The sequence below is a fragment of the Myotis lucifugus genome, unplaced genomic scaffold (genome assembly GCF_000147115.1).
Source record: "Myotis lucifugus unplaced genomic scaffold, Myoluc2.0 scaffold_128, whole genome shotgun sequence".
Taxonomy (NCBI): Eukaryota; Metazoa; Chordata; class Mammalia; order Chiroptera; family Vespertilionidae; genus Myotis; species Myotis lucifugus.
Genome location: NW_005871176.1, coordinates 2,856,382 through 2,880,579, shown reverse-complemented (window position 1 = coordinate 2,880,579; position 24,198 = coordinate 2,856,382). Strand labels below are relative to the sequence as shown.

Below are 24,198 nucleotides of genomic sequence, written 5' to 3'. Positions count from 1 at the left end.
CCAGGTGAGCGATACCTTCCTTGTCAGGCCTCACAGCACAGACTGTACCCTTCCCATGGCTCCCACCTGGCTCCTCTGTCAGGGAATGGAACTCAGACACCTGCCTCCAATCTGTCCTGCCACTGGGGCAGACTCATCTTCCCCAGCTCGACGGGGTCACCCTCCCCGCGCAGGCAGCTCCTTCAAGTCCTCCCTGTCCGCATTGTTGCAAATAGGAATTCCTTGAGTTGGCTTTCAAACACCCCATTATTGAACCTCATCAGCCTTTCCAACCAGCTTTCCTCTCCGCTGCTCCCAACCCCACCTCTGTGCCTTGGCACAGGCTGTTCTTTCCACTGGAATCCCTCACGTCCGCAAGTCCCACTGCTGTGTGAGTCCCCCTGTCCCGGGAAGACTTCCTGGCTGATCTTGCCCACACTGCTCTCGTCTCAACATTTGCCTTCTCCAGTTTAGCACCTGATCCTAAGGGTTCCCGATAACTGCATCTGGTTCCCAGAGTAATTGTGTTGTCCCCAAATTAAACACTTGAGGGGCAGACATAGTCTCACTCAGGGCTGGCCACAAGGTGAATACATCCTCGAGATTTGCTGATTTGTAGGTGATGGACCTCCCTACTCCTGAGCCCCTGGAGAGTCCGGGGTCCTGTGCAGACATGTGAATCAGCCATTACAGGCTGGGAGCTGCCCCTGCCCAGGATCTCAGAGATGGTGTTCCCACTCTCTGGGAGATCAGCAAAAGGCCAGGAATGTGGATCTTCCCTTTCCCCATCTGGCTGGCCAGAGATACTCTCTCTTGGAGACTTACGTCCTGGTTGGTCATGTCCCAGTAGGGCCGCTCCCCGTACGACATCACCTCCCACATGACGATGCCATAGCTCCACACGTCGCTGGCTGAGGTGAACTTCCGGTACTGGATGGCTTCTGGGGCTGTCCAGCGGATGGGGATCTTCCCACCCTGTGGAGCAGAACAAGGAGGGTGGATGGGTGGGAAGCTGACCGGTCTGGCCTCTGCTCTCAACATGGCCTGTGCCGTACCAGTCATAGGAAGCATCTTCCTGTTCCCAAACTCACCATACGGCTTCAGATCTCGGGGCATTTGCACATGCTATTCCTCTGCAGGCAGTAGCTTTCCCCCCTCTCCCCTCTGGAAACCTCCTTCTCGTCCTTTAAGTCCCTCTGAAAGTCTTTCCTTAAGTCCCAATTGTTGCTCACTCTGTTGAATCCCACAACTGTGCCTGTATCTCTCCATCAAGGAGGCACTGCCCATACAGAGCAGTACTCCGATCGTTTGCTACTTGCCTGGCTCCGACTGTACTGTCTCCGAGCTCTCCGAGGGCAGGGACTGTGTCCTGTTCCTTTCTGTTAAAACCCTTCACCAACCCAAACTGCGTCCAGGAGAGAGTCGTGAGCATGGGCATTCAGGATCTCCAAGACCTGGCCCTGCCTAACTTCCCAAACTCTTGCTCACCACTTGAACCTCGCAGCCTGCATTCTAGTATCATCTTACCATGAGAACATGGCATCTGACTCACTTTTACTGGCCCTTCAGCCTCCAGCTCCAATAGCACCCCCTCTAGCCAGCCTTCCTCTGCCTCCCCAAGCTGGTGTCCTGGCTCACAGCCCCGTCACTCCATGTTGCTCTGTACATATGTGTCCCTCACCAGCCGGTGAGCTTCAGGAGGGCAGGAACCATGTTTATGTCTCTGCATCTCCAGGGCCCAGCACAGTGCTTGGCATGAGCAGGTGAAAACGTACTGCAGGGAGAGCTGGATGTGTATGCCCTCTTTCCTGGCACCCTGACCCCATTGTTCCCTGCGCATCTTACCAGGGCGCTGGTGTAGGTGGGGTCTGAGGTATCATCCTCCAGAAAGCGTGAGAGGCCGAAGTCGGACACCTTGCAGACCAGGTTGCTGTTGACGAGGATGTTGCGGGCGGCCAGGTCGCGGTGGACGTAGTTCATGTCCGCCAGGTACTTCATGCCGGCCGCGATGCCCCGCAGCATGCCCACCAGCTGGATGACTGTGAACTGCCCGTCGTTTTGCTTCAGGAGAAGTGGAGAAAACGCAAAGTCAATGGAAGGGTCTGAATCAGACTCTGGATCGTGTTCACAATGGGAAGGCAGGGCCCCACCCCCCGGCCTAGGCTCCGTTTCAGGTGCTCGGGGACCGTAGGCCCAGGAGAGGCCACTTTCAGGGTGGTGGAGAGAACAGACTGTGCAGCAGACACGGTTGGTTTGAACCTGGCTCTACCCCTTGCTGTCTGTGCAACCTCGGACATATGACCTAACCTCTCCGAGTCCCAGTTTCCTCATGAGTGACAGCCACCTTCCAGTGCTGTCTGAGTTAAACAGGAGGGTATATGGAAGGGGCCTGGCACATACGAGGTGCTTGAAAAATATCTGCTAAACGGCAGCTAGGCCAATGGCATACTTCCAACTCCTCGTCAGGGCTGTCTGTCTGTCTGGTTGACTGCACCCTCCTAGGGGGCCTGGAGTTTCCCTCTGTGCTCTGAACTCCTCCCCTGGCCTGTAGTGCTCTGGAGGAATCCAAAATTCAGTGAAACTTCTGGACTAGGGGTCTAAAGACCTGGTTCCAGTCCTGGCTTTCACCTTGACCCTCTGGATGACCCTGGGCAAACTCTACCTCTTGAGCCTCAGTTTTCCCTTGTGCATAATGAGAAGGCTGTCTAAGAGCATGGATGGCAACCTATTTCAGGTTGTTTGCTAACTCTGATCAACTGGTTATGATTTCCTGGATTGAGTCTGAGATTTGCTTTTGAGGGTGGTTGGAGAGATTTCTGGGATTGATTAGTGATGTCGGCCGTGGGTAAGGGAATGGAAAGTGGCAAATGTACAGGACAGTCCTGATCTAGATCTTTTCCAAAACCCTTTGAGGCTCTGACGGTATGAAGCTATGTCCACCACTCCTTTTCCTGCCCCGCCCATGGTCCCCTACCCGGAGGAAGGAGTCCAGGGAGCCATTCTCCATGAACTCAGTGATGATCATCACGGGCGTGCTCTTGGTGACAACACCCTCCAGGTGAATGACGTTGGGGTGGTCGAACTGGCCCATGATGGAGGCCTCGCTCAGGAAGTCCCGGCGCTGCTTCTCAGTATAGCCCGACTTGAGCGTCTTGATGGCTACAAAGATCTCTCTCTTGCCTGGCAGTTTCAGGTGGCCACTGCACACCTCACCAAACTCCCCTGGACAGACACACCAAGAGGGGCAAGATGTCATATGCCAGGGGAAGCGTCACCTCCCTGCTCCCTATAAACCGCCCCCCCCCACTCCTGGGGCCTCCTCAATGTTCTACTCATCCTCTTGGACACAGAATCCCTTTGTAGAATATGGGGGCCCACCTTTGAGAGTAAGAGTAAACTCTTCATGGCTGTCCCATGGTGTTTGGATGGCATGGTGTGAGGATGTAGGGGAACCTGGGGAGATGGAGGGTGGGACATGGGATGAGTGGTGGGAAGGACAAAGCACTGGGCTGAGTCCAGAGAACTGGGTTCCAGACTTAGCTCAATCTCTGAGGTGATGTACAAATTCCTTCCCGGCCCCGTGCCTCAGTGTCCTTATCTGTTGATGAGGTAGTTTTACTGGATGACCTTTGAGGGACTTTTCCATTGGGCACTCTGAGCCTTCAGGCTTGGAAGGTTCTCTGAGGGATCTGCCCCACATCCTACCCTCTGTCTCAGGAGTACACGTTGGGGTGGTTACACATGGTTGAAGTCACGGTACCTGGGAGGGCACCAGCCACCTACCTGCTCCGATCACCTGCTCAATTTTGACACAGGAGATGTCGATTTCCTTGGCAAACTCCCGCACTGCCTCATTGGGGTCCTCGTAGGTGAACGGGTCGATGTAGATCTTCATGCCTGGGGTCACTGAGGGATAAGACTAGGCTTGGTCAAATGCACAGATTCAGGATGTGGACAAATGGAAAGGGGAGAGCCAGTCCAGCCATGGATGGACATATACTCCCATGTGGTCCCCCCTAAGAACTTGGCCACCCCCTGCAGGTCACTTGACCTCTCTGGGCCTCGGAGAGCAGATGGGCACTGAGCAGAGGGTGAGGGGAGCAGATTGCTCAGCAGGGATAGAAAATAGGTTCTAGCTCTTGTTCCAACTCTAATTGACTTCCTGGAGCTGCTGCAAGACTGTCAGGATTGATTAGCAATGTCTGTTACGCGTGTGGGCATAAAAGGAAGAAAGGATAGAAAGGATTGTCACTCCTGTGATAGAGAATCAGGAGGAAGGCAGTCAAGAAGGAAAGGGGAGAATTGTAACAAAAATACAGAAAGAGCAGGCCATAGACCAGGGGTGGGCAAACTTTTGGACTCGAGGGCCACAATGGGTTCTTAAACTGGACCGGAGGGCCGGAACAAAAGCATGGATGGAGTGTTTGTGTGAACTAATATAAATTCAAAGTAAACATCATTACATAAAAGGGCATGGTCTTTTTTTATTTTAGTTTTATTCATTTCAAATGGGCCGGATTCGGCCCGCGGGCCGTAGTTTGCCCACGGCTGCCATAGACTGTGTTCTTGGGCTTCTGCTAAGGAGGTCTCCCTATTTTTCAAAGGCCAATTCAAGCCTCCTCTCCCCTCAGGAGACCCTGGCTGCCTCAGCCCTCCCAGGCAGTGCCAGAGCCTGGAGGCTGCCTCACCATGGCTCCTGGGACCACCTTCGGGGTCCCCCACTGGCCAAGTCTAAAAACTTTCTGGATCTCAGATTCCCTGTTGATCAGCATGAGGCAGGATATGGACAAAATTCCTGATCTGATGTGAATTTTTATTTTTTTATGCAGAGGAAGGAAGGAGGTGACTTAGATGTCAAAGACCTAATTCTGACCCCAGCACTGAGTCCACAAAAGCTTTGAAAAAAAAGGAAAGATGATCCATCCCACATTGCCCCTCCCAGATAACTGGTCTTCCGCTTCTCTGACCATCTGGCCCTCTCTCAGCCCAGGCTTCCCTCTAGCTTCCCCAGCTCCCTGCCCACATCCTCCCACTGCTCCCGGAGCTGTGACTTTCTGGTAGCAGCTGTAGGAGTTGGGAGCTGGAGTCCCTGGGTCATGAGTAAGACTTGGTTGGTTGATGAGTGGGTCATCAACCCTGCGCAGCTAGTGTGACCTTGGACATGTTAGTTGACCACTCCCAGCCTCTGTTTCAGACATTCCAGGAATCCAGTAGGTGAGACCTCTAAATAGGGATTGGAAAATTGGCCCACTATCTGTTTTGTAATAAGGTTTTATAAATAAAGTTTTATTGGAACACAGCCACACACATTCCTTTTGCCTGTGGTTGCTTTCACGCCACAGTGGCTGAGTTGAGTAGCTAAAATAGAGACTATATGGCTCGAAAGCCTAAAGTATTTACTATCTGGCCCTTTACAGAAAAGTTTGATAACCGCTGCACTAACACATGAGCTTTGCCCTGAGTGGCCAGATTATTATGACCGGCCAGATTATTATGACCACCCCATCAACACTTCGTTGGGCCACCTTTTGCCTTCAATACTGTGGCGATTCTTCTTGGCATTGACTTCACGAGATGTGGAAAGGTGATGCGAGGAATCTGACACCATGCCTGATGAATAGCACTGTCCAGTTCTGTGAGATTTGATGGTTGTGGAACCAGCTGCCTGATGGCTCTTTTAACTTCATCCCACAAATGCTCAATTGGATTGAGATCTGGTGATTGTGGGGCTACCTAAGCAAGGTAAAGTCTCCCTCATGTTCTTTTTTTTTAAATATATTTTATTGATTTTTTACAGAGAGGAAGGGAGAGAGATAGAGAGTTAGAAACATCGATGAGAGAGAAACATTGACCACCTGTCTCCTGCACTCCTCCTGCTGGGGATGTGCCCACAACCCAGGTACATGCCCTTGACCGGAATCGAACCTGGGACCTTTCAGTCCGCAGGCCGACGCTCTACCCACTGAGCCAAACCGGTTTGGCTCCCTCATGTTCTTGAAACCACTCCTGCACAATACGAGTACTGTGGCATGGCGCATTGTCTTACTGGAAGAAGCCACTCCATTGGGATACGCCATCAACATGATAGGATGAACTTGATCAGCAACGATACTTAGGTATGTTGTGCTATTCAGACGTTTATAATGATCTGGCCCTCTAGCAACTTCAGTGGGAAATTATAGCTAATTTGCCTACAAACGTCAGGTGGTCATAATAATCTGGCCACTCAGTGTATTTTGGATTATTTGTCCAGCCCTTTAGGTCAGGGTTTCTTAATCTGAGTCTGTGAACCACTTGGCAGTTCCAGGGTGGCTTTTGGGGTGGGACAGGGGGTGGAGTCTAGTAACCTCTTAAAATGCATTTATTATTATTGCCTTTTTGAATCAGAAAAGTAATGCATGTTCCTTACAGTCTGAAAACTCTGGAAGTAAATATTGTTGAAAGTAAAAGTTCTCCAAAATCCATCCCTGAGTGTAGACGTTTCTGGGTTTTCCTATCTCGTAATTTTATATACACACATATGGGAACTTCTGTTTCTCTGGCCATAGGATCCAAAACTTTCAGCCTAAGACCCTCCCCACCAAAGAGGTTAAGAACCACCATGCTAGCCTGTGGGAGCCTGGGAGGAGGGCGTGGGCGTGTGCTCTTTTCTCGCCGCCCTTCCCTGGCTCACTGCATACAGCTCTGCACACAATAGACACTCAGTGTCAGAGCTGAGCAGAATCCAGATGATGGAGATAGAAGACTAGCAGTTGCTATTTACTGAGGCCTTTGTCTGTGCCTGACACTGTGCCAGGGTCTTGATATGCATTCTCTCTCTCCTCTGCCCGACAACTTGAGGAAGGGATCATTATTCTCATTGCACACATGTGGGAACCGCAGCTCAGAGAGGCAAGTCATCTGCCCAAGGCCACACAGCTAGCCAATGGCACCGCCAGGATTTGAACCCAGGTCTGTCAGGCTTGAGCCAAGGACCAGTCCTCTTAATTACCATGCTCACTGCCTCCTGGATGAAGTCCAACCAGATCTGGTCCCTGCATCCTCCTCCTGGAGTATTCAGCCAGGACTCCTTCCCCAAGAGCAGGGACACAAGCTCCCTGGAGATGCTCCCTTTGTTGTTCGGACTCTGATTGGCCTGTGGGTCTTAGGGGCTGGCTTTTAGCCTCCCTCCTAATAGAACTGGGGAAGCCCTTTCTGCTGGGTCAGCTGGGAGGGAGGACAGGAATGGGTCAGTTCAGGGTGCTAAGGAGAAGCACAGAAGGAGCTCAAAGCCTACTTGGGTGCTGCTAACCGATCAGGTGCCATCCCCAAGTCTCGGCCAGAGTGATGATCAGGAGGACAGAGGCAAGTGCCTTCACCTGGCATTCCATGCCCTCATGATGGGCCCCATGGATAGTCCTCTGGTCCTCAACATGCCAGCAAAAAGGAATGATTTACCCAGAGGTCCCAGAAACACCTCACAAGTTCTTGTCTCTGTGCTTCTATTCATGTGGTTCCTCCACCTGGATCACCCTTCTCTTCCTCTTTTGTCCAGATCAAAATGCCACCTCCTCTGTGAAGCCTGCCTGGATCCTTCCCATGGAGACCCATGCTTTCTCCTCCGGCTCCCGCAGCCCTGTCTCCACACCCACGCCTCTGGCCCTGATGTCTATATGGCTTTTTTACCTTGTATCAGGGCTCCCAGACATGCATGCTCAAAGCCACGCCCCCTCCTTTCTGGAACACTCTGCCGCCTGGGAGGGCTTGCGTTACCCCTGCTCCTCCAGGGCGCAGAGGCTGTGTCTGTTGTTCATGCTACACCCAGGACCTGGCAAGGAGGGTGCTAACTAAATGCTATTGATGGAAGAACTGCATCACTCATTGATGTGCCCTCTTTTTCCCTCTCCACCTCTTTGGGGTCATGAATGCCTTTGAGAATTTGGCAAAAGCTATGAATCTCCTCCTTGGAAAAACATCCACATGTGTGTACACTCCCATGTGCAGAATATCATTTGGAATTATAGGCCCTGAAGCTCTAGGGGTCTGTGAGCCCCAAGTCATGAGCCCCAGAATATTTTCTCTGGAGCACATATGTGAAGGTGGTACGCAGTAGATGCTCAATAAACACGTATTGAATGCAGGACTCGGAGTGAAGCCATCCTGCTTCTGTGACCCTTCGGTTTCACCTCCCCATTAAGAGCACCATTGGCTCACAGTTCAGTGTGGATTCCCAGGCAGGAGACCCTGTTCTAGGCACTTGAAAGGTACTGACCCAGTGAATCCTCCTAACAACCCTACCAGGTCAATGCTATTTATTAGGCCGAGCCTTATGAAATTGTCACTATTTGACTGCTTTGGACCTACAAAAACGGCAATTTCATTTGGTCCAACCTAATGTTGTACCTCCTTTTCCTTGGGTGAAGAAACGATGGCATAAGAAAGGTGAAATGACCTGGCCGAGGGGGCATGGAACAGACAGTAAGTGGCAGGAGTGGGGTTTGAATCCAGGTAGTCTGGCTGAGGCTATACTGCCAGCGTTTTCTGCTGCTTCCCGGCTTGTCTCCTGGAATCGAAGGGGAGCTCCTCATGGCCACAGCCTTGCACAGGACCTGGCTCCCAGGAGGGGCATTTGCTGAACTGAGGTTGCATGAGGACCTCTGCAGGCAGACTCTTCAGAAAAGACTGGGCTGGTGTTTAGATGAGGCATGACTGTCAGGCCATCACCTCTCATCCTGAACCTACGTGGGGAATTCAGGACGAGCGAGGAGGGACCAGGCGCTCAGAGACCTGGGCTTAAATTCTGGATCTGCCAGAAATGATGGTCACAAAGAAACAGGACCCACCTCACAAGGGGCTTGCAGGGATTAAATGATAATCTTTTTAAAGGGCTTAGTAGAGTGGTTGGCAAATAGAAGGCACTGACTGATGGTTAACTATTATAATGAAGAGTCATAATGAACTGATATAATGGCTATTGCTAAATATTATTATTACAAAGCACTTCAATATCCATTCATTTATTTACTTCTCACAGCTTTGTGAAAGAAGTATCATTCCTGCTACTTCCTACATAAAGATGCCAGCCCGGCCGGCGTAGCTCAGTGAACCAGGAGGCCATGGTTCGATTCCCGGTCAGGGCATATGTCCGGGTTGTGGGCTCGATCCCCAGTGTGGGACATGCAGGAGGCAGCCGATCAATGATTCTCTCTCATCATGGATGTTTCTATCTTGCTCTCCCTCTCCCTTCCTCTCTAAAATAAAAAAAATTAAAAAAAGAAATCAATCAAAAAATAAAGATGCCCAGACTCAGAGAGGTTCGATGACTTCCCCAAGGCAACCTAGCTGGCCGGTGGCGGAGTAAGAATGAGAAATCAGGTCAGTCCCTCCGGCTCCACATCCAGGCACCATAGCCCTTGGTATTCACTCAGCACCTGCCGAATGACGGAACACATGAGCCCGTAAAGGGGACTTCAGCCAGTCACACGCCTCTCAGCTTCCTCCAGGGTCCTGACCACACAGGGCTGCTGGTGGACAAGGGGCCCCAGGGCTGGCAGTGCTTCGGAACTAACAGTCCTGCTCGGACACAGGGAGTGAGCCTGAGCTTCCGATCGCGTTGATCTATGAATCAATCCCGGGGGTCTGTTTTTAAAATAGCTCCCTGCGGTCACCTGTCTCCTTGTTACTCACTCATCCTCTAAATAGTGATGCTCCGAAATGGCTCCAGGTGACAGCGTGTGTGAGCTCAGCCGGGTGGAGACAGCACAGTGTGGCTAAGAGCCCGCACGCTGCAGCCAGACACCCTCGGTTCGCACCCCAGCCCCTGCCCGAGCAGCTGTTGACTCGAACTCACAGTGGGAAATTCTAAGGATTAAATGGATGCGTACACGAACAGCACAAAAACAATTCTTGGCACATAGAACGCAGTCAGTATGTTTAGCTACCTCTACGATCATGATTTTATAACTCGGGGACTCGGAGGGCGTGATGTAATTTGTGACTTTTACTTTGATGTACAGGTGATTTTTATTTCCGTGCAGTTAAATTTGTCTGCCCTTTTCTTTGCTTTTACACTTTCGAAAGCCCTTTTCTATTCACAGCACAGTTAAATGGTTACCTAAATTGTCTTCTGGAAATTTGAATGGCTTAACCATTTTTACATTTATGTCCACAGTGATGGTTAAGCCCAGGAACTTTTACTTCAAACTGAGTATTACCCAGAGGCTTAATCTGGAATTCCCAACTCTGCCCTTCTTGCCGACCCCACATCCAGTCCTGCAACAAATTCAGTGGTTCTACCTTCCAAATATGTCAGAATCCAACCACTTCCCACCATCTCCATCACTGCCCCCTGGTCTGGCCATCATCATACCATCCCTGGATTATCCTAACGGCCCCCTCACGGGTCTCCCTCCTTCTGTCCTTGCCTGGCCACACCTCACCCTTCCGGGCATTTTCTACATGGCAGCCAGGGAAGTCCTGTCAGAACTGTAACTCAGAGCCCGTCAGTCCTTTGCTCAGATCCTTCTAGGAGCTCCCCATTTCACTCAGAATAAAAACCAAGAGCCTGCGATGATTGACAAGAATCTGCATGTTGAGGCTCCTCATACTCCCCCCCCTACTCTGCTCCAGTCCCACTGGCGGCCCCTTGGCTGTTCCCGAAACCTTCCAGACATAGCGCAGGCTCAGGGCTTGGCACTGGCTGCTCCGTCGCCTGGGATGCTCTTCCCTGAGGTATCGCTGACAGCTCACTCCCCCAGCCCCTTAGTATCTTTGTTCAGATGAAACCCTCTCAGCAAGGCCAACCCCAACTCCCCTAGTTACAAAACAACCCTGAAGCACCACTGTCAATCCATGACTCTGCTTCTTTCTTGCCTTTTTCTCACAGCATTTTCATCTTTTAACATATCATATGCTTTACTCATTTATGACATGTATATATATATTTTTTATTCTCTGTCCCTGACGCTAGAATATAAGTTCACGGGGGCAGGGATACTTGGTTTGTTGACTTGTACATCCCAGCACCTGTAACAGGGCCTGGCATACATAGGAGGCTACAGCAAATAAATGACAAGTGAGTGGACATGCTGATGGCCCCCCTTTATCCAGTGGCCATCTGAGGAGCCCTAGGATACCCCACTGAGTACAGTTTGAGAACCTGTTAGACCCACTGGGAATTCCTGTTCCCTGAGTGAGGTCTCCGACACACCTTCTCCCCACCTCCATGCTCCCCCCACACAGAGTCAGTTCTGCCAGGGCCCCAGGGAGAGGAAGCTATATCTGCTTTTCTCTCCGCTGGACCCCTTGGGAGGGGACAGCGCACTGGGTGTGTGTGGCACATGTGCTCCCAGCCTGGCCTAAGGTGGGAGGGGACAGTGGGGGGAATGGAGGCACTGGGTGGGAGTGAATGGTCACCGGAGGAGTCACCTGGAAGGAGTGACACGAGGCCTCCCTCCTCCCTTCTCTCTCGTCTCCCAGGCCGGAGCCTAGGGTCCTCATCACCTCACTCAGCTCATGTGTTTATTCTATAAATACGTGTGTAGTGACTACTATGTGTGGGAAGCGTGCTGGGGCCGGGGAGGCAGTGGTGAGGGTCAGACACGGTTCCAGGTCTCCATGCGCGCCCGTGATAATGTTGGAGAGAGAAGGGAGCGGCCATCCCCGTGCAGCCAGGTAAGGGGTGCTGTGCAAACACGGACAACAGCCCTAAACCCGGCTGGGGTGGGGTCAGGGAAGGCTTCTCAGAGGGGTCTGTATGAGGCCTGAGGGAGAGTAAGAGATACTTAGGGAAAGAGGACAGGAGAGTGACCAGGCAGAGGGAACAGCATGTGCAGAGGCCGAGGTGACAGTGAGCACGGCCCGTTCAGGGGACAGCTTGTCATTCAGTCTGACTGCGGCAGAAAGAAGGCTGGGGAAGTTGTCGGGGAACTGACAGTGCAGGGCCCAAGGGTGCCAGCCCCGCTGGGGCATACATACTGTGGCCACTGGTGTAGTGCTGCAGCTTGTCCGTGTATTCCGAGTCAGCACGCTCAAACCCCCGTCTTCTGGAACAAGAGCAAAGGGCTGGAGCCACCTGGAGGTGCCCGGGGAGTTGGGAGCCACAGCAGGTGATAGGGAGAGGGTGGGCAGGCCTTTGGAAGCACATCCCTGTCAGAGGCCTCCCTGCCTGCCCCTCGCCTAGCAGCCTCACCTGTCGGGGCCCCACTCATCCCTTCCCGCTCTCCCACTTCAAGTCCAGGCTTGCTGTTTCCCCCACCCCCTTTCAAAGAGCAAAGTCATCGCCTCTGGTCATGGCCCCTGGCCCCTGGCCCCAGAAACCCTGGGGGCTTCTGTCCATCTGACCTTATGACCCCGTGTCCTCTAAAGTGGGGAACTCTTGCCCAGCCGGCGTGGCTCAGTGGTTGAGCTTCAACCTATGAACCAGGAGGACACGGTTTGATTCCTGGTCAGGGCATGTGCCCAGCTTGTGGGCTTGATCCCAATGTGGGGCGTGCAGAAGGCAGCCAATCAATGATCCTCTCTCATCACTGATATTTCTGTCTCTTTCTCCCTTTCCCTTGCTCTCTGGAATCATTAAAAATATATAAAAAAATAAAGTGGGGAACTCTTTAAGGAAGAAGAGTTTCTCTTCGCCTTTCCCCAGAAGTCAGGGAACCACGCCCCCTTCCTGCACATGCCATCCCAGCCAGGGGGGTGCTCTTCCCCCACCTCCTCCTGCCCTTGTCCTCTCCCTCTTCCCAGCCACCTCAGCCAGGAGGCCTTCCCTGAGCTCCACAACCTCCCATCTGACACTGCTTACGGCCCTGATCATGAAGGGGCCTCAACTAGTGCAAAGGCAGGGCGATCTGTATTCCCCCCACCACCCCCTTAGCTCCCAGCACCCTGCGGTCCTCCTGCCCCCTGCTCTGAGACGCTCCTCCTGCTGAAGTATTGGTGTCTCAGTGTGCCACCCTGAACCGTGGGCTTGTCAAGGGCAATGGGATGGGCTGCTGACGGTGGCTGTTTAGGAGGAGGTGGGAGAGGCCACTTGTGGGTACCCAGGCCGACCCGAGCCTCTCTCGGGCCCTGGTACTGATGGAAATGCCTCCTCCGTTCACAAACACTGTTCAGGAATGGCGGAATGGATGCACGCCGGGCCTGGAGGGGCCGGGGGACACCCACCCACCTGTTACACACGATGGCGATGACAACCACGGCGATGAGGAAGACCAGGGCAGCCGCCGAGGAGCCGACGATGAGTGGCAGCTTCTCCTGGATGCTGGTCTGGTACTCGGCTGGGGAGAAAGCGCACGCAGTGTTCTCAGCCTGGTGCCGGGAGCCCCAACAGCCCAGCGCCCTGCGGGGTCTCCCGGGATCCTAGGCTCTGTTCCTGCTCCGCACAGAGTCTCTGTCACATGCTCAGGTGGAGAACTGGCTGTCACTGGCTCACAAGTTACCTTGGACACGTCCATGAACTGCTCTCACTCTCAATTTCTCAACAATAACATGGACATAATATCCGCATCTCAATGTGGCTACGAGAATCAACAACAATAAGCTGCCACATAAGGAGAGACAGTGGTAAGCACAGACTCTGAGGCCAGACTCCCCGGGTTTGAGTCCCAGTGGTGCCACTTACTATCTGTGTGAACTCTCACAGAGCGACTTACCTCTCTGTGGCTCAGTTTCCTCCTCTGTAAAGTGTGGAGAATCATACTTCCCACTTCATAGGACTGCTGTGGGAAGCATGTACTAAACACTCAGTAAATATCAACTGTTAATGTTACTGAGTGTTTTAAGGGTTGGTCACTGTGCTAAGAACGCTATGTATCTTGTTTGATTCTCGGAACAGCCCAGTGATGCACTGGCTATGTTAATCCATTTTACAGATGAGCAAACTGAGGCTTAGTGAGGTCGTGACTTGTTGGAGGTCACACAGTTAGGAAGTGGCCAAAGCCAACACTTGAACCCAGATCTGTTTGACCTAAGGCTGTGGGCTTAACCGAGACAATGCGTAAAATGCACTCAGCATTGGCCTCACTCTTGCAAACCACTCAGTACATTCTCAATGTCACCAACATCATCATCGTTTTAAATTCTATTATTATTCCCATTTGCTTTCATGACCAGATGGGCTTGTCAAAGTCAGGGACAAGGTCAGTCCTGGGACTTAGCGCCAGCACACATTTGTGGAATAATAAAGAACGGATCTGGGACAGTCCTCCAGTACCCATGTCAGTGACGCTCACCCAGCATTCACGATGGCTGAGAAAGGTGAAAACGCTGGCTGTGAGGAAGGGGGATTGGGGAGAGGAACTAATGCTGGAAGACATGGGGGCACTGTGAGGAAAATGCTGGAGCCTCGTCACCAATAAGGCTGGCCCGGAGCTTGGCTGGTTGGTTCAAGGGCCCCCAGGCTCACAGAAACAACAACTATAACCTCACGTCCTATTTGGTGAGCGCTAACTCTGTGAGACCTGGCACCAGCCCTGTGCTAGGGCCTGTACATCTGTCCCCATCCTTATACTATGATGCTAACGAGATAGTTGTTATCATCCCCCTTTACAGAAGAGAAAAACTGAGGCTCAGAGGGGTAAGGTACGTTGCTTCGGGCCATACATTGAGGACTGAATCTCCACTGTAATTTCCATCTGTCAGGAACCAGAGTCCACCCTCTTTAACTCTGCTGCCCTTCAAAGATCATTAGAGCAGGAAGGGGACATAGAGACCACGTGGTCCCAGACTGGGAGCCACAAAACACACGGGCTGCAACCTCCCTTTCTCTGGCCCAGGGTAGATGTTACTAATCCATCCCAGCGCGTCTCCCTGCTGAACTAGTGCAGGGACGAAATAGTTCTGTGTTTTCAGGTTGAATATGATTGCTTTCATTTTATAGATGAGGAAAATCTGGACCACAGAATGGGTGTGATTTGCTCAGGGTGACTGCACGTCGGTGCTGAGCTCCCAGGAGTCGTGGGAAAGGAAGTGGCCCGGCTGACGTGATGGTAACGGACATCACAGCCTTTCCAGGCCACAGGACAGTGCCTTTATATAGGGCTGTGCAGTATGTACAGTGCACAGAGGCTCCCAGCCAGGAGGGAAGGGGGGCTGATTGACATCAAGGAGCAGGGGGCTGCCGTTTCTAATGGGCACACAGGCACTGTGCGGGAAGGTGGCTCTTGGGTTTGTTCTGTTTGTGGAGTCAGTACCCCCCTCCCGACCTCTGGCACCTCTTACCTTCTGTCATGGTCTGGAAGTACATCTTGCCACTGTAGCGCCCATAGCCCGCCACGGTGCGTGCCCGCACCTGGAAGACATAGATGGCGCCGGCTTTGAGGCCCTGCACAGTGACTGTGTTGGTGGGGCTCTTTATGGCCGTGGCGTTGTACTCACTGAGCTCCTGCCGAGGAACAGAGAAGACAGTTAGCGAGGTTGTTGCCCATAGTGGGCCCACAGCCCACTGACCACTCCTGCCACTTGCGGGGCGGGGGGAGGGGGGACGAGCACAGAGGGGAGGGTTCTGGCCACCAGATAAACATCCGGGGTTCTCAATTCTTCACTCCCTCCCAGTAACAGAATCACACACCTGCAGCTTTTGCAAGTGATTTTGCAACCCAAGAGAAGGCAGAGCGTATTTCTCCTCCTCACGGATGCTGAGTTTGTCTACATGACCTGCTTTGGCCACTGGAATATTCTAGAGGACATGATGCAAGCAGGGGCTTTACATATGCTTGTTGACTTGTCTTGGCCTCTTGTGATTCTGCAATCTGCCATGAGCGGGGCTTAGTCTGGGTAACAACTAGTTCCAGAAAGAGAGAAAGGGGGAAAAGATCTTGACCTAAATTCTAGAGTGAAACGGAGCCACCTCAGCTGACCGACAGATACAAACCTATGAGTAAGAAAAATAGCTACTTGTTGTAGGTCACTGGATTTGGGGTTGTTTGTTCTGCAGCACCATCTCAACAACAGCTGACTAATACACATATACTGAGTGGTCACTGTGTGCAGACCCTGGGGTCTAGACTGTGAATTATTGTGGACAGCAGGGAGAAGGCCCACATTGCTCACTCCTGCATCCCTCTCTCTGCCTCATGCCTTGATGGATTAAGTGGAAGGACCCCTGTTCAGCCTTAGCACACTTCAGTCGGACAAGAATTAAGACCCAGGAAGGGAAAATTATGCTCAAGGTCACGTGCATCAGTTGATGGCTGCTTTGGGACTCAAAACCATGCCAGAGCCACCTCTAATGTTCATGTCTTTGGGTACCTTTGAGAGATGCAGAATGCCAATTCTCACCTCCTAAGTACTGCCCAGGGTGACCTGAGGAGCCTGGACAGAACAAAGAGCCAGCTGCTGCAATAGGGGCGGAGATGTGTTTGAATTGGATGCAAATGTTTACCTGCCTAGTTGATGCTCATTCAGGCACCTGTCAGCTGCCCAGATAACCTTCTCCAAATACCCTCTTTGCATTAGGCACCGGTCTGGGCACTGGGCACCAGTGAAAGCACCGGCCCTGGTCTTGGAAAGCCCAGTTCAGAAAAGCAAACAGGGTGGAGAACTTAACTCTTTGAGGATCTGGAACCCTTTTGAGAAGCTGATGAAAAGCTATGACCCCTTACGCAGGAAAACACGCATGCCAATCATGCACATGTCAGGGAGGCACAGAGCCCCTGAACACTCTCCTGAAACAATTAAATGAGTGCGAACAATGTTATTACAGATAATAACTGTAACTACAATGTTACTATTTTTAAAAATTCAAATGTAACTCTGATGTCCGATATTTTATTTGGCAGCCCTCTCTCCCTGAGCCTTTGCAAGTCCTGCTGCCCCATCTGAAATACCCTTTCCTCATCTGCCTGCAGTTCCCTTCTCCTTATTCAAGACCCAGCACCAGGACTGCCTCTGCTGGGGAGACTTCCCAGATACCCCAGCCAGATGGCGCAGGTCCATTGTCTCCCATCTATTGTTCTGATATACATGTCTTTCTTTTTAAAATATTTAAAAAATATATTTTTATTGATACACGTGTCTTCTCTAAGGAGAGTGTGGTGCTCTGAGGGCAGGGATCTTATCTCATTCATCTCTGGGAACCCCCAGGCTCCACACATGGTAGGTGCTCACTAACCACTGACACGAATGAATATTATAGACTATTCACAATCTATGAACCCAGGATGCACTACCAGGCCTGGCCACTAGGTGCCGCCGTCTAACATGGGATCTGCTCGGGCTAGCCCAAGCCAAGGGATCGGTTGTGCAGCCTGGGTGGGTGCCCACGCAGGCTGGAAGTTTTATGTTCCTGGTGATATGAGGGAGATGGGAGGTAACCGTGGTCTCGGTGCCTCGGGAGAATGGAGAACAACCTGAGTGGATCCCTTCTCTAACGTGGGGCACAGGACCCCTCAGGGGATTGGAAGTCATTTCCAATGCGAGTTCTTCCACTTGCTTGCATTGTGACCTTGGGAAAGACCATTTCCCTGAGCCGTGTTTTCCATTCCAGAAAATGGAACAATAAATTCCAACCGCTCAGGGTTGTTGTGAAGATAAGATCTGATCAGTTAGTCCCTGGCACAAAGTTGCTGATCTAGAGCCATCAAGAGTACCCTTATCTAAATAAGGATTATGTGGGTTCGGGGAATAAATTTAGTATGAAATCCACTAGTCCTTTGTTTGAGTCCTTATCCAGAGACTAAAGGCCAATGAGGCAGCGGGTATATTGCTTAAGTTCTATGAGCCTCAGTTTCCTCATTTTTAAAATGGGATAATACCACTATATGCCACAACAGTGGTTGTTGATATTCAATAGGAAATAATGGGTACAGATTTTCGGAGAGTCTCTAATACACATAAGGACTTAAGTGTCATCTATCACCATTGTTGTTATCATCACCAATGTTCATTAGGTGGATGAATGAATGCGCAAGTGAATGAATGAGCAAACCTCCCCCTTAGATACTGCTCCACATACACTAGGCAACACCTGGAATACAATTTGGACTTTCATTCACTCCCCTACTCCCTCAACCTTTGCTCCCTCGGCCTGGAATGTCCTTTCCCTTCACTTCTGCCAAGTAGAAATTTCTGTTGAATAGATACAGAAATCGATGTGGCCTATAAGGCCCATCCGCCATAGCCGGCCTCACAAATGACTCTTCTCCTTGAGCTCTCGAGGAGCCAAAGGGAGCATGAACCCATGTGCTTTGGGGCAGCTGCCAATGGAGGCCACCTCCCCTGGGCTGCTGGAACCGATGGACAAGGCCAGCCCTCGTCTGACTGACACTATTCGTCAGCGGCCTCTAGAAGACTTCCAGCAACGTGGTTGTCAGCTCTGGGCTCCGGGCTCCGGGCAGAATGGGAAATCCCAGTGAAGTTGGGGAGAGGCCAAATGAAGAGCCTGCTCCAACGGAGCCCTTTCTAAAGAAGGAAAGGAAAAGTAGGAAAGGAGATAGGGGTGGGGCCCACGGGGGGCCGCAGGGCTCAGTACCTAACTTCCCTACCTGGGAAGATCTAGAGCATTCATTAAAGAAATCAATTGCAGACACCAGGAGGATCCTGAGGTATTAGGTAAGAGCGGGCTGTGGACCTGTCAGAAATAAATCTCACTACTTGCAGCCTGGCTATCCCTCCCCGTGGAGAGGAAGAAAGTGTCTCCGACACTTTCACCAACTGCATGTTCTTTCCGTCCTTAAATCTTGCCATTTTCCTCAACCTGTCCTTCCACTGTTCTTCCTCTGCACCCTCCTGTCTGTTCTGGGCTACACCTCCCCACTCCCGGCAAGCTCCACACCTGCATCTGCAAATCCCAAATCCACATCTGCCCCAGGAAAAGGCACCACCATCTACTGGGAGTTGACTGTCACCCTTCCCTAGTCCCCTGAGTTTCAAAATATTGTCTGAATCTGGCAGTTTCTCACCATCTCTGCTGCCAACCCACCAACTCCATGCCACCGTCATTTCTCACTTGCTGTCCCATGAGATCCCTGTACAGAGTCTACCTGTATTCTCCACATAGCAAGCTACAGGAACCTTTTAAAGTAATGAGCCAGATCATACCACTCCAAAACCTCCTGATGGCTTCCCATTGTACTTTAAATTGAATCCAGGCTCCAAAAGCCTGGAAGGCCCACCACAGTCTGCCCTGCCTCCCTCTCCAAACACCACCCCTACACACTCTCCTTTGTTCATGTTACTCCTGCCACACTCACCTGCTCTATTCTCAGAGTGCAGCCAGCACCTTCCTGCCCCAGGGCCTTTGCACATACCGTTCTTGCCTCCTGGAATGATCCTGCTCTCGTCACTCGTCTTAGCATCTTTCAAGGTTCAGCTCAAATGTCATTTGAATGAAGACTTCCTCTCACATATACTAGGATTATGGGGTCCTCCTTAGTGACCCCCAGGGACCTTTGCTGGCCCTTCTGTGGTTTGTATCTCATCTTGTCTAATGGCTATTTGTACCTGAATCCGTCTTTTTCTCTGGACTGTAAAGGGAAGGCCCCCAGGCACATCTAGTTATTCTTGGTGTTCCCAGCACCCAGTCCGAAGTTGGTGACAGTGAGTGTTGAATGAACCAGCGTCCCATCTCCCCACTGGCAGAGGCAAAGCTGCCTCCCTCTGTACCCCAGGCCCTGGGAAGAGGGGCTGATGGAAGCAGGGACACGTCTTATCACGGCCACACCTCAGGCTGTTCATCTCCCGCCATTTATGCTGAAAATCCTTCATCAGAGCCTGGTTCTGTCCACCTCTTAAAGGTTATCCCAGAAGCACCCCTGGGAGAAACTGGGAGACAGCAGAGCCAGGTGAAGAGTGAGAGCACAGGTCCACACCCCTGCCCTGCCCCTTAGCAGCCGGGTGCTCTTGGACACGTTACACGATTTCTCCGTGCCTCAGTTTCCCCTCCTGCCCAGCAGGGAGGATAGCAACGCTGCGAGAAGGAATGAGACAACGGATATGCTGTGCTTAGCACACAGTGAGCCCTCATGAAACGTGAGCAGGCGATAGCGGTGGCTGCTGCAAGGCCTGCTGGCCCGGCCACCTCTGGCATGGGCCTGGGGATGCCCAGGCAGCAGCAGAAAGTAGGGCAGGGCTGCCTCCTGGTTCACACCTCCGCTGCCTCCCCAGCCCCTCCTGCGTGGGTAGGAAATGGGTCGTGGGCAGGACCTGTGTCGGGATTCCTCATTTCCGATCCAGTCTTTGGGGACAAACACTTTCCGTTTCATTTAATCATCAAGCTTCTTAATTAGTTTTTTTCCTTTTTGAATTCCGAGTTGCTAAGCTGTCCCCACCAGAGGAAGTGGACATGATTGCTCCTGCAGGGCCCAGGCTTCCTGAGCCTGGCAGCAGCTGGTCCCACTACCTGGGAGGCCCGGCTCCAGCAGGCCCTCCCGGGCCAGCGAGGGGTGGAGCTGCGTCCCTCCCATCGTCCCCTGGGGACACAGCAGAGGAGAGAGAGGCCAGGTCTCCACCCTTGAAGGACAGGCCACGGGAAGGGATTCATCACTTCTGCATCCAGCCACCATTTATCAAGTGTCCTTGGTGCCAGCTAGGCCCAGGCTGCTGGGGAGCACGTGGTGAAAGGGACAGATGTGGTCCCTGGCCTCTAGGAACGCATTGCCAAGAGGAGGGATGGGCAAGGAAACAATCAGAAACCAGCCGGGTGAGGCTGGAGAGGTGTTTGATGAACCCCTGGGACCCGCCAGGGTTGGGGGACCCAGCAGCTGACAGAGTGAGGAGGTTGGGCCTCCGCAGGGCTGGCTGGAACTGTCTCCACCTCATTTCCTCTCAGCCCTTAGGGAAAGCCTTTCCATCATTTCCGTTTCCAGTGGGCTCGGCCTCAACTAAAGCACGTCCCATAGTCATTCACGCCTTAGTCCGAAAGGGAGTCCAGTGGAACATTTTCCAGGGGCCCCCTGCAACCTCTGAGGCTGTCTGTGCCTCCGGGAGCAGGTAAGAAAAGTCACCAGTCACACAGCGTTCCCTAGGGCTCCGATGCTCAGCCGCCTGGGCAGGCCTCACACGCACACGTGCTCAGCTCACCGGCCTTACACCGCGAGGCCTGGCCCACCGTGCAGCAGGCAGGGCAGGGGAGAGAGGCAGGGAAAGCACACTCCACTTTGCTGAGGGCCAGGCGCCTGCTGGGCACTATACCGCACAGCCCCCAGGTGAGGGAGGTGGTCTCATTCGCCCTTGACCCAGGAGGAAACCGAGGCCCAGAGAGAGAACGGTGGCTGCCCACGTTCACACACTGGCTGCTGGTGGAGCTGAGATTTGAACCCACGGCTTCTCACTCCTAGTCCAATGCTCCTTCTACTACACAGTGGCTTCCAACCCCGGGTCCCTGGCTCCTCGAGGTCCCCGAAGGGAGTGACAAGGGTCTGAGTTAAAAGCTCAAAGAGAAAGCAAGCTCCCCCCAGACGAAGGGCACGCAGGCAAATGAAAAGCAGTGTTTTAGCTGGAAGCCGAGCAGCACAGGAGAAAGCTCCACTCTGGGCGGAAGCTCTCGAGCAGTGTCTCGGCTTCGGAGCGCGTGAATGACCAATCCTTGCTTAATAAACGCAGCTTTTGGGAAACCCAGCTCTTCAGAGCTTCAGGACAGCTGAAGTCACAGGGGAAAGGCCTGTGACCACCGCATGTTACTGAGGCTGCCGGCCAGGTCCCCAGACCAGAAAAGTAAGACTCAGAGAGGTCAAGGCACCCCCCTGAGGTCTCACAGCCAGGCAGGAGCGAAGCCACCATTCGAGCCTGAGGCCAGTGCTCTTTCTGCTTCAAGGTGGTGTCTTGCAGGACAGTAGGACCCCAGGCCCAGCCTGAGTGGGGGGGCCATCAGGGAGGTGGGGGTGGGAGCGCGCCAGGAGCCTAGGTACCTTCTCGTAGTACTGCAGCTCATAGTCCAGGATGACGCCGTTGGGCTGGTCAGGCTGGGACCACGACAGGGTGATGCTGTCCACGGTGCGGCTCACCTGGTGCATGATGGACACAGCCGACGGAGCTGGAAGAGAGGTCAGAGGTCAGGGGTTGGGGTGGGCATGAGAGGGTGCAGCGTCTGGCCCAACCTCAGAGGTGCCCAGAAGAGGGGAAGCGTCTCGCCGAGGCCACACCCTGGGGAGCCGGCAGGGAGCAGAGGGACTCATGCAGGGTCACAGGTGCCCCCACTCGGCCAAGGTGACCCAGCCCCGAGGAGGGACACTGCACTCCCTTCACCTCCTTCCCTGTGACTCACCTTCTCGCAATGAGGAAAAGTGGCAGAATGTGTCCCTATAAAATGACAGCACTTTTCAAACTTGAGGGGCATCAGATTTGTGAAAACTCACATTGCTGGGCACCACCGCCCAGATTCTGATGCCACAGGTCTGGGCGCGGCCCGAGAACCCGCAGTTCTAAGCAGCGCAGGTGCTGCTGACCACTGGGAAGGGAGGTAACCTGTCCCAGGTCACCTAGCAGGCAGAGGTGGGGCCAGGGCCAGAGCCCGGACCAGCTGGTCTAGTATCTTTTCTACCCACCACGCTGCTTCTCACAGCCTGGCTTCTGCCCACGACGGCCCCTCTCACTGCCCAGCCTAACCTGTTCCTGGGGCCTTTGGGCCCAGGTAGTCTCGAAGCAGAGGTACAAGTAGTTCCAAGAGGCGCAGGCCGAGGCTGCCGAGCAGCTGGGGGCCAGACCTCCAGGCTTGGGGGCTTGTCCTATCCTGAGGCACTGGGGAGCCACGGAGGACTGCAGTGGGATGGGAACCCGCTCCTCCACTAAAACACAAGCTGCCATCACGCTTGTCATCTTGACAGCCCCTGTGTGCCCAGTGATGACCAGAAAAGAAAAAAGGCCCCCACAGCTAACACCTAACACTTCCTTGTTCACTCCTGGCACTTTTCCAAATGCTTTATGTCAGTTAACTCACTTAACTGCTATATCAACCCCATGAGGCTGTTATTATTAATGAGTATACCCATTTTATGGATGAGAAAATGGGGGCACTGAGGTATGAAGTAACTTGTCCCAAATCACCCAGTTAGCAGGTAGTGGAGCTGATCTTTGAATCCAGGCCCACCTGGGTCCCACAGAGCCTTTCCCCTCCAGTGGCGGTGGCTGATGCAGGCTGACCAGGGAGGTCTGGAAAGCAGTGACCCTCACAACACCCTGGTCCAGATCCCACGCTGTTGCTGCGAAGCGCACTTTACTCGGCTTCTGTTGACTCATCTCACTACCACCCACCCGGCCCGCCCCGGCTCCGGGAGCTCAGCTGTTGGTGGAGGCAGGTCCCACACGGCTGTGGGGGTCTGGGCCTGGCAGGCTTAGCTGGCAGATTTGGGTTACAGGCAGCTAACCCGGCTCTGATCCTGTAAGCCCCGTATCCCTGGGTGTGGCAAGGAGGCGGCATTGCTGGGAAGATGATCAAGGCAGGCCAAGGGGGGCCAAGCAGGGCTGGCCTTTCTGCCGAAATCCGGGGGGATTAACAGCGGAGAACAGGGAACAGCTGGATGTGCTCTCCTCCCTCCTGCCGCCCGCTGCCCACCCTGGGGTGTCAGGTTTCCCTGTAAGCTGGTCTTCAGGGAATTCTGGTATTTTCAATTACCAGCCGGGCACGCTGGCGGGGCGATGGGGTCAGCGATGTCCTGTGACCCCTGCAAGGAGATGGAGCCCCAGGGAGCAAGCACAAAAGAGGCTTGTGACCGAGAGGGGCAGCGGGGAGGCCAGCCAGGCGGGGCCTGCGTGGCTGGAGCAGGTGGTCAGGGGCCCTGCTGCCTCCGGCGAGCCCTGGGGGAGGATCCGTCCCTTCATTAGCTGAGACCTGGGGGAGCCCCTGCAGGGCGTGAAGGGGTTGACTGAGGTGGTCTCCGAGGGCGTTCTGGGACGAGGACCCTTTGATAGGAAGGAAGTCTGGGGGCCGATGACCTGCCTGCTCAGCGTTGCCTCCATAGCCCTGAGCTCTGAGGAATGAAGGAGAGCCCTACACTCGGCCTTTACTCTTCACCAGTCAGAGGACCCCGTGAGCTTAGAGGGCATGGGGAGTCGCTGGGCATCGGGCAGCCCGAGACGCCAGCCCGACTCTCGGATCCCGCTGCCTCTCTGACATCTCCACTCTTGTTGACAGTGGCTTCCACTGCACCTGGATGGAACACAGGTGCGCCACAGGCCCTGCAAGGCCCACCTGCCTGGCGCCTGCCACCTCCTGCCACTCACCGCCTCGCTCCCAGGCGCCAGCCACACCGGCTGCCTTTCTGTTCCCAGTCAGACCAAGGTCATTCCTTTCTCAGGGTCTTGGCCTCA

General features: G+C 53.3%; 1 protein-coding gene across 1 annotated transcript in view; it reads right to left on the bottom strand.

The window, feature by feature from the left end:
• EPHB2 (EPH receptor B2) overlaps nt 1-24,198 on the bottom strand; it is a 144,947-nt gene that overhangs the window by 4,437 nt on the left and 116,312 nt on the right. The window contains exons 6-13 of the mRNA XM_023758325.1: nt 21,801-21,925; nt 15,175-15,337; nt 13,124-13,232; nt 11,935-12,002; nt 3,763-3,885; nt 2,954-3,201; nt 1,825-2,040; nt 805-954 (exon numbers count right to left, since the gene is read on the bottom strand). Coding sequence (XP_023614093.1) covers nt 805-954; nt 1,825-2,040; nt 2,954-3,201; nt 3,763-3,885; nt 11,935-12,002; nt 13,124-13,232; nt 15,175-15,337; nt 21,801-21,925 — 1,202 coding nt within the window. The remainder of the gene's footprint in view (nt 1-804; nt 955-1,824; nt 2,041-2,953; nt 3,202-3,762; nt 3,886-11,934; nt 12,003-13,123; nt 13,233-15,174; nt 15,338-21,800; nt 21,926-24,198) is intronic.